This window comes from Nerophis lumbriciformis, linkage group LG35 (genome assembly GCF_033978685.3).
Source record: "Nerophis lumbriciformis linkage group LG35, RoL_Nlum_v2.1, whole genome shotgun sequence".
In the NCBI taxonomy this organism is placed as follows: Eukaryota; Metazoa; Chordata; class Actinopteri; order Syngnathiformes; family Syngnathidae; genus Nerophis; species Nerophis lumbriciformis.
Genome location: NC_084582.2, coordinates 21,689,956 through 21,703,763, shown reverse-complemented (window position 1 = coordinate 21,703,763; position 13,808 = coordinate 21,689,956). Strand labels below are relative to the sequence as shown.

At 46.7% G+C, this 13,808-nt stretch overlaps 1 protein-coding gene across 2 annotated transcripts in view; it reads left to right on the top strand.

The window, feature by feature from the left end:
* smpd3 (sphingomyelin phosphodiesterase 3) overlaps positions 1-13,808 on the top strand; it is a 105,696-nt gene that overhangs the window by 40,721 nt on the left and 51,167 nt on the right. The window contains exon 2 of one of the 2 annotated variants that reach the window (XM_061928046.1): positions 1,588-2,176. In XM_061928046.1, the coding sequence (XP_061784030.1) occupies positions 1,875-2,176 (302 nt within the window). In that variant the 5' untranslated portion in view covers positions 1,588-1,874. Of the gene's footprint in view, positions 1-1,587; positions 2,177-5,655; positions 5,756-13,808 lie in introns of those variants that run through there. The other variant, XM_061928047.1, reaches the window with a different exon arrangement.

Sequence of the window (13,808 nt, the reverse complement as noted above, 5' to 3'; positions counted from 1 at the left end):
ATCACATTCAATACCAATTTTTGTCAAGATTTTACCTTCTAAAGGTTGTGGTCTTGAACTTCTAATCAACTGATGAATATCATACTTCACTTTAATGCTTGTTTGCAATAAATTGCGCAATTAATTTAGTCTCACTCACCCTAAAAATAAGTCACGGAAAAAAATCCAGACTTTTTGACACTGAAAAAATCCAGACTTTTTGACATTTAGAAAAAATCCAAACTTTTTGAAACATACTTAGACACTTAGAAAAAAATCCAAATTTTTTTACATTTAGAAAAAAAATCCAGATTTTTTTAAATTTAGAAAAAATCCCGACTTTGTGACACTTGTGGGGCGGTATAGCTCGGTTGGTAGAGCGGCCGTGCCAGCAACTTGAGGGTTGCAGGTTCGATCCCCGCTTCCGCCATCCTAGTCACTGCCGTCCTTGGGCAAGACACTTTACCCACCTGCTCCCAGTGTCACCCACACTGGTTTAAATGTAACTTAGATATTGGGTTTCACAATGTAAAGCGCTTTGAGTCACTTGAGAAAAAGCGCTATATAAATGTAATTCACTTCACTTCACTTAAAAAAATCCTGACATGTTGACACTTAGAAAAAATCCTGACTTTTTGACACTTGGAACAAATTCCGACTTTTAGAAACATAGAAATAGTCCTGACTTTGTGACACTTTGAAAAAATCCCTACTTTTTGACACTTAAAAAAAACAGACTTTTGGACACCTTCATAAAAAACAGACTTTTGGACACTTAGAAAAAAAACTGACTTTTTGACACTTAGAAAAAATCCAGACTATTTGACACTTGGAAAAAAAAATACTTTTTGACACTTGGGGAAAAAACCCAACTTTGTGACACTTAGGAACAATCCCGACTTTTTGACACTTAGAAAAACAAAATAGTTTTTGACATTTGGAAAAAATCCAGACTTTTTGACACTTAGAAAAAAAAAAAACATTTTGACACTTAGAAAAAATATATACTTTTTGACACTTGGAAAAAATCCAGACTTTTTGACACTTGGAAAAGAAAAAAACATTTTGACACTTAGAAAAAAAAAATACTTTTTGACACTTTGAAAAAATCCCGATTTTTTTGACACTTTGAAAAAAAACAGACTTTTCGACATTTAGAAAGAATCCAGACTTTTTGAAACTTGGGGGGAAAATCCAGACTAGGTGACACTTAAAAAAAATCTTGACTTTTTGACACTTAGAAAAAGTCCAGACTTTTTGACCCTTAGAAAAAAATCTCGACTTAAATTGCGCAATTAAATTTCTCTCACTCCCATTTCTTCTTTTTGCATTTTGAAGCTTTGCTTAGAACCTTTTGAAGTTCCAAACGTGAAAATGTGTAATTCTTGCTGTTTTTCAACTGGTCTTAAAATTTTGATTAGGAGTGTATGTTGTCCAATTATTCTTAAATAAGAGTGTCGATCACAAAACAATACAAATATTGACAATGTGCAAGTAATAGGTATGGGTATTGCCAGTACTGGTCTTGTATTTACCTGCAGTACAATTTACAGTATGTAGCTACCAGATCAAAGTCATTGATTGTTTTTCTCTGTGGTGGATTTGTAGGTGCTGAAGAAAGAGTGATGTCAGATATCTTCCTGCTGAGGTCAGAGTCACTCCATCATCACGGCGAAGGCTTCCATCATGGCTACTTCTGGCCCAAAGACTGGACCAAGTGAACTCTAAAGGAAACACACCAAGCATCCAAAGCATGTAGTGTAGTTCTTACCTTAGGCTAGGGTCTGCGTTTTCCCCTCAAAGCTTCATGTTTTTGGTTTGCATTTGTGTAGCGAGGTCTATTGTGAGTCCATGACAAGAAGGTGACAGAGAAGTAGAAAAAGTAACACAGCGACATGGTCCTCCACATTACCCCTTATTCCACTTCCTGTCTGTGCTTCCTGGACGGCTTGTCATGGAGCCTGGTGTTCCCCTGCTACTGGCTCCTGGATCAGCTTCTGGCCTCCTGCGTGGCGACCTCGCTGGAGAAACGCCGGCGCTCTCGGGATCCGTGTTCCCTCCTGACTCTCTGCGTGTTGTTCATGGCGCCACTTTACTTGCTCCTCCTCCTCACCTCGCTGCCTTTCGCTCTGCTGGGCTTCATCATCTGGGCACCTCTGCAGGCCGTCCGCCAGCCCTACCTGTACACCTATAGCAGGTTAGTTTACCTTTTTTTCTAGAGAAACATAACAATCTGCCATCTTTTTAATAGAATGAAGCTTGTATAGGCAATCCTAAACTTCAAGCATCACGGTCATTATCCAAGGCTAAGACTCAGCAATCAGCTCTCAGTTCCTTCAAGTCCTGACTCTCTTTGCTGGGAGTCTGTTTGATACGCAGTCATACCAGTACTGTCAATTTCGGACTACATGGCGCACTTATAACCTTATAACCCGGTGCGCCTAATGTACGGAATACTTTTGGTTGTGCTTACCGACCTCAAAGCAATTTTTTTTGTACATGGTGTAATAAGTGTGACCAGTAGATGGCAGTCAAACATAAGAAATATGTGTAGACTGCAATATGAGGCCAGTAAACAACACCAAAACTTCAAATGTTCCATTGAGAATATAGAACATTACACACGGCACTCAAAAATATGTTAAAATGTTTTAGTACGACTTTGGTAAGCAATTCAGCCACACCGCTTGATGGATTGTGGGAGCTTTACGGCTACCTTAGTCAGACGTACTCTGCTTCAACATACGAGTATTATTATGGTGTGTGTATAAGAACCACAAAATGGCACCCATTAGCAGACATTATCTGGCGTTTTGTCTTGCAAAATTATGCAAAAATAACTTTTCTTACCTTCTGGTACCTGCTGATCTGTATTTGGTATCTGTATAAGTCCTGAAAATTTTTGCGCATCCGCCTTTGTAGTCCGTGCCGACACCTTAGTCAATAAGCTTCTTCTTTTTCTCTATCTTCTTGTTATGGAACATTCACCCTCTGCTGTTGCCATTTCTAATATAAAGTAGTGTAAAGTTCTAACTTATATCTGCCAGTAAACTTGCCATGAAAGCGCTAAAACATACCGGTATAGTGAGTTTACATTATTCACCCAAGGAACTTTAGTTATTAGAGTTCCGGTCGGACGGTTTTTCATGGGACACATTTCCGGCGGATGAGGAGATGCTGCTCCGTTATTGATTTTAGTAAAGTCTGAATGTCCTTAAAACAGTTAGCGCCATCTTTTGACACTTCTTCCACTCCCGTCCTTGCACGCTACAACAAAGATGACGGGGAGAAGACGCTGTCGAAAGTGAGCCACGTAAATAAAACCGCCCACAAAATGGCGCATCCTGAAGCGACTGTCAGAAAGCGGTTTGAAGATGATCTGTAAAACATAATCTATGCAACATTTTGAGCAAAGAACCACCATTACATGTTATGTAGACCACAAGGAAGTGTTTCACATTCAGAAAAAAATTAATAATAATATGACTCCTTTAATGCGCCCTATAATCCGGTGCGCCTCATATATGAAAAAGATCGAAAATAGACCATTCATCGGCGGTGCGCCTTATAATCCTGCGCGCCCTATGGTTCGGAAGATACGGTACTCCTCGCAAATAGTTGTTTTTTTGTTGTTTTTTTACTCCACCGCGATTCGCTCCTTCTTTCCACGCTGGTCTGTTGAGTTATATTGGGACCCTTTTTTTGTCAAAAGGTGAAAGAAATCAGAAAAGGCGCACATGTTGAAGTGTTGAGACGTGACTCTTCCTGTGCAGTCAATTTGGTGAATGGCTCGGCCTCCGCGACAATTTTTCGCCCTGCTTTCTTGCCTGCAGGTGCCGCAATCAAGCCTTCGTACACAAAGACATGCTTCGCACGCAAGCATACTTGGCTTGATTTAATAGTTTGTAAATCAAAAAGTTTACATAACGAGGGAATTTGTAAATCGAGGTTCCACTGTATACCATACTTGCCAACCTTGAGACCTTGGAGGGGTTGGGGGGTGGGCGGGGCCAGGGGGCGGGGTTAAGGGGGAGGAGTATATTTATAGCAAGAATTCACTGAAATTAAAGTATTTCTTATATATATATATATATATATAAGAATCACTGATGATGTGTCCAGGTTGCACCGTGAGGTGTATTATGAAACCGATCCAGTATGGCATCGCCATTGACTTCCAGGAAGAGGCTGGATGACAACCCCGAAAGAGTGGTGACAACTGGAGAGACAGTTGACAGCCCGGAAAGACGGCAACCGGGGCAGGGAGGGGTAGCATCCCAAGCTGCAGCTCCCGCAAGGGAGCACCCAAATAACGCTGCGAAAAACCCTGAAGACACATAAGACCAAGATAGGCTGCCTGAGGAAACCCGTGGTGCAACGCACAGGGCCAGTACCTTGTACGGCCCTGATGAGACGGAGGAGGACCTAGGCCCGGACACTCCCCACAGTGCCTGGAACCTCCAAGCACCACCGTCGGAGGGGGGACGCGTGGCGTGAAGCGCTACCTGGACACAAGTCGAGGGACTGATCACCCTCGGCTGGGTCGCACAAGAGAGGGTGTTTGATTAAGACCCGAAACACCTTATGACCCCGGGAGAATCACTGATGATGTGTCCAGGTTGCACCGTGAGGTGTATTATGAAACCGATATATATAAATAAATATATATATATATATATATATATATATATATATATATATATATATATATATATATATATATATATATATATATAAATAAATATATATATATATATATATATATATTTAAATATATATATATATATATATTTAAATATATATATATATACATACATATATATATATATATAAATATATATATATATATATATATATATACATATATATATACAGTATATATATATATATTTAAATATATATATATATATATATATATACATATATTTAAATATATATATATATATATATATATATATATATATATACATATATATATATAAATATATATACAGTATATATACATATATATATATATTTAAATATATATATATATATATATACATATATATATATATATAAATATATATATATATATATATACATATATATATATATATATATATATATATATATATACATACATATATATATATATATATATATATATATATATAAATATATATATATACATATATATATATACACACATATATATATATATATATACATATATATATAGATATATATATATATATATATATATATATATATATATATATATTTATATATAGTACAGTAAACAGTAATGAAAACACAGTTGTTCTACTAACTGAACTGTACTTGCTGCTTACTTAAAAAAAAAAATAACACTTACTTTTCACTATTTGAGTAGCTTTTGTTCTGCCATTTGAGTACTGGCGAGCGATCTCTGAATCCGTGTCAGTGTATTGTAATAATCCCAGGAATGTAGGCTCATATGACTTCTTTGTTTGTCTTATCTTTATTGCACAAGATGTAATTCAACCACACAACAGCTCCAATGTGTGTCTATCCCTTTTCCCGGCAAAACACCATCGAACACCCACTTCCTATTAACAACGTCACTTCCCTATCTCTCCCGGAAGTCCCGCCCCCCAGCCAAAGTCATTGGCTAACACCCCGTAGCCAGCCGCTACAGTATTAACGTGCCGGCTGGAATAAACACACGCTGAGAAATAGCTCCGTGCCTGCCTACCTTACGGGTTATAGATAAACCTATGGATAACGGAGACATATATAATAGTCTCCTTTTCAGGTGAGAGACGACGCTAAAGGCAGTGCCTTTATGGCACGGCCCCAACATTGTTGTCCGGCTGAAAATCGGGATATTTTCTGGAGAATATTTGTTCCGGGAGCTTTTCGGGAGAGGCACTGAATTTTCGGGAGGGTTGGCAAGTATGCTGTATACCAACAAAATTAGCAAAAAAAACCGCTAACATTCTAATGGTAGAATGCTAGCAATTGGCTAGCATTAGCATATAGGGTTGTGCGATAATGAGGATATATAATATGAATAATATAAGTTTGTCGGATGATAGAGCTTTAATACTAATATTATATCATGGTAATGCATGTTGATGACATAGTTTAGCTTTGTCCCGCAAATTTGACAGTAACAAGAGAACAAATGCGTCTTTAATGCATGTGTCCCCGCAAGAGAACAAGCGGCTAACATCCCTCCACAGTGCAGCTTTTATATTACCCAATCTCGCCTCCTTGGCGGCAAATAAAGTACGTTTTGTAAAAGTATCATGACTGGAGGACAAGAAATATCTTCACATGCTACACTACAGTCTGTAGGAGGATTCTAAATGTTGTACATTAACAAGAGTTGGCCAATCAATACAAGTATAAACAGTAACCTTCCAAGTAAACTATCAGTATATGGTTGATTAGATCAGGCACATTTTTTGCGTTGAAAAAATGCGGAGGCACACCACTAGCAGAAATCATTAAAAAACGAAATTCAGTTGACAGTAAAAAGTCACTTGGATATGACTTTAAACCATAACCAAGCATGCATCACTATAGCTCTTGTCTCAAAGTAGGTGTACTGTCACCACCTGTCACATCACACCCTGACTTATTTGACTTTTTTGCTGTTTTCCTGTGTGTAGTGTTTTATTTCTTGTCTTGTGCTCCTATTTTGGTGGCTTTTTCTCTTTTTTTGGTATTTTCCTGTAGCAGTTTCATGTCTTCCTTTGAGCGATATTCCCCGCATCTACTTTGTTTTAGCAATCAAGAATATTTCAGTTGTTTTTTTCCTTCTTTGTGGGGACATTGTTGATTGTCATGTCATGTTCGGATGTACATTGTCTTGCTCCACAGTAAGTCTTTGCTGTCGTCCAGCATTCTGTTTTTGTTTACTTTGTAGCCAGTTCAGTTTTAGTTTTGTTTTCCAAAGCCTTCCTTAAGATTCAATGTCTTTTCTTAGGGGCTCTCACCTTTTGTTTATTTTTGGTTTACGACATTTAAAAAGCGATAAGCTACCTGCTGCCACCTACTGATATGGAAGAGTATTACACAGTTACTCAGCCGAGCTCTAGGCAACAACGGCACTATATTTTTAACCCAAATAGGTGAAATGACATAATCTCCCATGGCACACCAGACTGTAGCTCACGGCACACCTGTGTGCCACGGCACAGTGGTTGAAAAACACTGGATTAGATTGAAGTATTTTGTTATCGCAAAATAGTTTTTTGTCATTTTGTTATTGTTTACAAACTCAGGAAGTAAGGGGCAATAGTAGTATTTGTTGTTATTTGGATATTTATTGATCTGAACATTGGTATTACCAATACTGCCCCTGTAACTACTAGGTATTGGCTCGATACCCACATATGTAGTATTGCCCAAAATTAATGTAAATAATTGAATCAACAGAAGGATAAGTGCTTATTACATTTTAACAGAAAGGTAGTTAGAACAATGTTACAATATATAATATATATCTATATATAATATTCACTCCTCTCTGAGCTGCCACCTTAACGTGGTAGAGGAGTTTGCGTGTCCCAATGATCCTAGGAGCTATGTTGTCCGGGGGCTTGATGCCCCCTGGTAGGGTCTCCCAAGACAAACTGGTCCTAGGTGAGGGATCAGACAAAGAGCAGCTCGAAGACCTCTATGAAGAAAACGATTAAGGAACCCAGATTTCCCTTGCCTGGACGCGGGTCACCGGGGCCCCCCTCTGGAGCCAGGCCCGGAGGTGGGGCACGATGGCGAGCGCCTGGTGGCCGGGCCTGTCCCCATGGGGCCCGGCCGGGCACAGCCCGAAGAGGCAACGTGGGTCCCCCCCTCCAATGGGCTCACCACCCAGAGCTGGGCGGCAGCCGAGGGCAGGGCTCTTGGCGGTCCGATCCTCGGCTACAGAAGCTAGCTCTTGGGACGTGGAACGTCACCTCGCTGGGGGGGAAGGAGCCTGAGCTAGTGCCCGAGGTGGAGAAGTTCCGACTAGATATAGTCGGACTCACTTCGACGCACAGCAAGGGCTCTGGAACCAGTTCTCTCGAGAGGGGCTGGACTCTCTTCCACTCTGGCTTTGCCGGCAGTGAGAGGCGACGGGCTGGGGTGGCAATTCTTGTTTCCCCCCGGCTCAGAGCCTGTACGTTGGAGTTCAACCCGGTGGACGAGAGGGTAGCTTCCCTCCGCCTTCGGGTGGGGGAACAGGTCCTGACTGTGGTTTGCACTTACGCGCCAAACCGCAGCTCAGAGTACCCACCCTTTTTGGATTCACTCGAGGGAGTACTTGAGAGTGCTCCCCCGGGTGATTCCCTCGTTCTACTGGGGGACTTCAATGCTCATGTTGGCAGCGACAGTGAAACCTGGAGAGGCGTGATTGGGAAGAATGGCTGCCCGGATCTGAACCCGAGCGGTGTTTTGTTATTGGACTTTTGTGCCCGTCACAGATTGTCCATAACGAACACCATGTTCAAACATAAGGGTGTCCATATGTGCACTTGGCACCAGGACACCCTAGGCCGCAGTTCCATGATCGACTTTGTAGTTGTGTCATCGGATTTGCGGCCTCATGTTTTGGACACTCGGGTGAAGAGAGGGGCGGAGCTTTCTACCGATCACCACCTGGTGGTGAGTTGGCTGCGATGGTGGGGGAGGATGCCGGACAGACCTGGCAGGCCCAAACGCATTGTGAGGGTTTGCTGGGAACGTCTGGCAGAGTCTCCTGTCAGAGAGAGTTTCAATTCCCACCTCCGGAAGAACTTTGAACATGTCACGAGGGAGGTGCTGGACATTGAGTCCGAATGGACCATGTTCCGCGCCTCTATTGTCGAGGCCGCTGATTGGAGCTGTGGCCGCAAGGTAGTTGGTGCTTGTCGTGGCGGTAATCCTAGAACCCGTTGGTGGACACCGGCGGTGAGGGATGCCGTCAAGCTGAAGAAGGAGTCCTATCGGGTTCTTTTGGCTCATAGAACTCCTGAGGCAGCGGACAGGTACCGACAGGCCAAGCGGTGTGCGGCTTCAGCGGTCGCAGAGGCAAAAACTCGGACATGGGAGGAGTTCGGTGAGGCCATGGAAAACGACTTTCGGACGGCTTCGAAGCAATTCTGGACCACCATCCGCCGCCTCAGGAAGGGGAAGCAGTGCACTATCAACACCGTGTATGGCGAGGATGGTGTTCTGCTGACCTCGACTGCGGATGTTGTGGATCGGTGGAGGGAATACTTCGAAGACCTCCTCAATCCCACCAACACGTCTTCCTATGAGGAAGCAGTGCCTGGGGAGTCTGTGGTGGGCTCTCCTATTTCTGGGGCTGAGGTTGCTGAGGTTGTTGTGTATAGACTAAAGGGAGGTGACGGCAAACAGACACCAGGGGGCAGTATGTACAATTATTTATTATATATATATATTGTATATTCAATATATATATAATAATAACAAACAATACTAATATAAACTAAACTAATGAAATGGAGTGTGTGACAAAACCCTAGAGTGAGTGGTGTTAGACTATGTGTGTAGTTAGCTGTTGTGTATTACCGTTCTGTTGGATGAGGGAGCAGACAAGTCCAAAGAGGGCAAGGCAAAAGGGGTCCAAGAGGCAGGCAGATGATCCGGGGCGAGAGTGAGGCGTCAGAATCCAGGGGCGAGAGAAAGGTCTAGGAACGAAGGAGGCAGTCAGAGTCCAGAGGGAGATCCAGGGAAAAGTGAAACGCACAGCTCACTTTCCAGGCGACGGAGGGTACTGCGGGGACACGGGACAACAAACAAGGATGTCAGACACGAGGGAAAACACGCAGAGAGAGAGATCATAAGCCTTACGGTACACCATGAGAAAACTAAGTTCCCGCGCCGATCCTAGGGTCCACTGGTCTTTTAACCAGCTCGCCCTCATCAGTTCCAGGTGTGATGATTGCCAGCGAGTGATTGCAGCTGGTGGCTGCAGCAGGGCGGAGACGCGCGCGGCGCATTCCTGGATGTGCGCACCCGTGGGCGTGTCCTGAGGTGCGCACAGACGGAGCCTCCAAGTGTTCCCGCAGAGGAGGGAGAATCAGACTGCGCGTGCGCCGTTACAGTATCCCCCCCCTATGGACAGATTCCAGATGTCCTGGAAGTCGAACCCCCGAAAAAACAGGAACAACAGTCAAGGGAGGGCGGAGGGGCGAACTGGTGGTGGGTCACCGGCCCAAGGGCCCAAGTGTCCCCGAATCCACCGAGGACGAGTCTGATGGCGGCGGCGAGAAGAACGCCGCTGAAGCCGGCGAGGCGGGCGACCAAGGGACGGCCACCATCTTGGCCGTCGGGAAGGCGGACGTGATTGGCGCCATGGTGCGTCTCGCCGGAAACGAGGATAAGACGTCGGCGGCGGCGTGGGAGCGGCAGACGTCATCGGCGGCGTGGAAGCAGCAGCGGAAGTCATAGGCGTGGAAGCAGCGGACGTCAAAGGCGTGGAAGCAGCGGACGTCAAAGGCGGAGACGAGGAGGGCAGCTGAGGAGCCGGCCGAGGTGCTGAAGTTGGCGGAGCCGGCCGAGGTGCTGAAGTCGGCGGAGCCGGCCGAGGTGCTGAAGTCGGCGGAGCCAGCCGAGGTGCTGAAGTCGGCGGAGCCGGCCGAGGTGCTGAAGTTGGCGGAGCCGGCCGTGGGGCAGAGGTCGGCGGAGCCGGCCGAGGGGCAGAGGTCGAGGCCAGCCTGGGAGCTGGTGGAGACGTGGGGGCCAGCCTGGGAGCTGGTGGAGACGTGGGGGCCAGCCTGGGAGCTGGTGGAGACGTGGGGTCCAGCCTGGGAGCTGGTGGAGACGTGGGGTCCAGTCTAGGGACTGGTGCTAACTCGGAGGCTAGCCGAAGGGCTGGTGCTAGCTCAGACGCTAGCCGAGGGACTGGTGCTAGCTCGGACGCTAGCCGAGGGACTGGTGCTAGCTCGGACGCTAGCCGAGGGACAGGTGCTAGCTTAAACACTAGCCGAGGGACAGGTGCTAGCTCGGACGCTAGCCGAGGGACAGGTGCTAGCTCGGACGCTAGCCGAGGGACAGGTGCTAGCTCGGACGCTAGCCGAGGGACAGGTGCTAGCTCGGACGCTAGCCGAGGGACATGTGCTAGCTCGGACGCTAGCCGAGGGACAGGTGCTAGCTCGGACGCTAGCCGAGGGACAGGTGCTAGCTCGGACGCTAGCCGAGGGACAGGTGCTAGCTCGGACGCTAGCCGCGGGACTGGAGCTAGCTCGGACGCTAGCCTCGGGACTGGAGCTAGCTCGGACGCTAGCCTCGGGACTGGAGCTAGCTCGGACGCTAGCCTCGGGACTGGAGCTAGCTCGGACGCTAGCCTCGGGACTGGAGCTAGCTCGGACGCTAGCCTCGGGACTGGTGCTAGCTTGGACGCTAGCCTCGGGACTGGTGCTAGCTCTGACGCTAGCCGAGGGGCTGGTGCTAGCTCAGAGGCTAGCCAGGGGGCTGGTAGCTGTGGCTGGGAAAAGCGAAATATAGGTGGAATAAGTCTGGCAGGGAGTAGGCTGTTTTGGTGCAGCTGCGCCACCCCATCAGTACAGCCACCAGTACTATCCCCCCCCCCTCCGAAAGCGGATGCCAGACGCTTCTTGCTGGCTGAGGAACAGTCTCTAAGGGTGGGAGGAGGGTATCCAGGCGACGAGAAAATTCCTCCTTGCTCATATCGCTACTAAACATCCCCTTCCAAGACATGTCGACAGGGCAAGAAAAATCCTCCCGTGTGGAGCGAAAAAAAGAAAAAGACATTGTGAATGGGGCAAAAAGAGGAAGAAAAAAAAATTCACAGGGGCGGAACTAAAGTCACTGGGGTGGGGCTAAGGAACTGTGCCGTCAGGTCCTTAATAATTTTGGCGGGAACTTACTGTTGTGTATAGACTAAAGGGAGGTGACGGCAAACAGACACCAGGGGGCAGTATGTACAATTATTTATTATATATATATATTGTATATTCAATATATATATAATAATAACAAACAATACTAATATAAACTAAACTAATGAAATGGAGTGTGTGACAAAACCCTAGAGTGAGTGGTGTTAGACTATGTGTGTAGTTAGCTGTTGTGTATTACCGTTCTGTTAGATGAGGGAGCAGACAAGTCCAAAGAGGGCAAGGCAAAAGGGGTCCAAGAGGCAGGCAGATGATCCGGGGCGAGAGTGAGGCGTCAGAATCCAGGGGCGAGAGAAAGGTCTAGGAACGAAGGAGGCAGTCAGAGTCCAGAGGGAGATCCAGGGAAAAGTGAAACGCACAGCTCACTTTCCAGGCGACGGAGGGTACTGCGGGGACACGGGAGAACAAACAAGGACGTCAGACACGAGGGAAAACACGCAGAGCGAGAGATCATAAGCCTTACGGTACACCATGAGAAAACTAAGTTCCCGCGCCGATCCTAGGGTCCACTGGTCTTTTAACCAGCTCGCCCTCATCAGTTCCAGGTGTGATGATTGCCAGCGAGTGATTGCAGCTGGTGGCTGCAGCAGGGCGGTGACGCGCGCGGCGCGTTCCTGGATGTGCGCACCCGTGGGCGTGTCCCGAGGTGCGCACAAACGGAGCCTCCAAGTGTTCCCGCAGAGGAGGGAGAATCAGACTGCGCGTGCGCCGTAACAGAGGTAGTTAAAAAGCTCCTCGGTGGCAAGGCCCCGGGGGTGGATGAGATCCGCCCGGAGTTCCTTAAGGCTCTGGATGCTGTGGGGCTGTCTTGGTTGACAAGACTCTGCAGCATCGCGTGGACATCGGGGGCGGTACCACTGGATTGGCAGACCGGGGTGGTGGTTCCTCTCTTTAAGAAGGGGAACCCGAGGGTGTGTTCTAACTATCGTGGGATCACACTCCTCAGCCTTCCCGGTAAGGTCTATTCAGGTGTGCTGGAGAGGAGGCTACGCCGGATAGTCGAACCTCGGATTCAGGAGGAACAGTGTGGTTTTCGTCCTGGTCGTGGAACTGTGGACCAGCTCTATACTCTCGGCAGGGTCCTTGAGGGTGCATGGGAGTTTGCCCAACCAGTCTACATGTGTTTTGTGGACTTGGAGAAGGCATTCGACCGTGTCCCTCGGGAAGTCCTGTGGGGAGTGCTCAGAGAGTATGGGGTATCGGACTGTCTGATTGTGGCAGTCCGCTCCCTGTATGATCAGTGCCAGAGCTTGGTCCGCATTGCCGGTAGTAAGTCGGACACGTTTCCAGTGAGGGTTGGACTCCGCCAAGGCTGCCCTTTGTCACCAATTCTGTTCATAACCTTTATGGACAGAATTTCTAGGCGCAGTCAAGGCGTTGAGGGGATCTGGTTTGGTGGCTGCAGGATTAGGTCTCTGCTTTTTGCAGATGATGTGGTCCTGATGGCTTCATCTGGCCAGGATCTTCAGCTCTCACTGGATCGGTTCGCAGCTGAGTGTGAAGCGACTGGGATGAGAATCAGCACCTCCAAGTCCGAGTCCATGGTTCTCGCCCGGAAAAGGGTGGATTGCCATCTCCGGGTTGGGGAGGAGATCTTGCCCCAAGTGGAGGAGTTCAAGTACCTCGGAGTCTTGTTCACGAGTGAAGGAAGAGTGAATCGTGAGATCGACAGGCGGATCGGTGCGCGTCTTCAGTAATGCGGACGCTGTATCGGTCCGTTGTGGTGAAGAAGGAGCTGAGCCGGAAGGCAAAGCTCTCAATTTACCGGTCGATCTACGTTCCCATCCTCACCTATGGTCATGAGCTTTGGGTTATGACCGAAAGGACAAGATCACGGGTACAAGCGGCCGAAATGAGTTTCCTCCGCCGGGTGGCGGGGCTCTCCCTTAGAGATAGGGTGAGAAGCTCTGCCATCCGGGAGGAGCTCAAAGTAAAGCCGCTGCTCCTCCACATCGA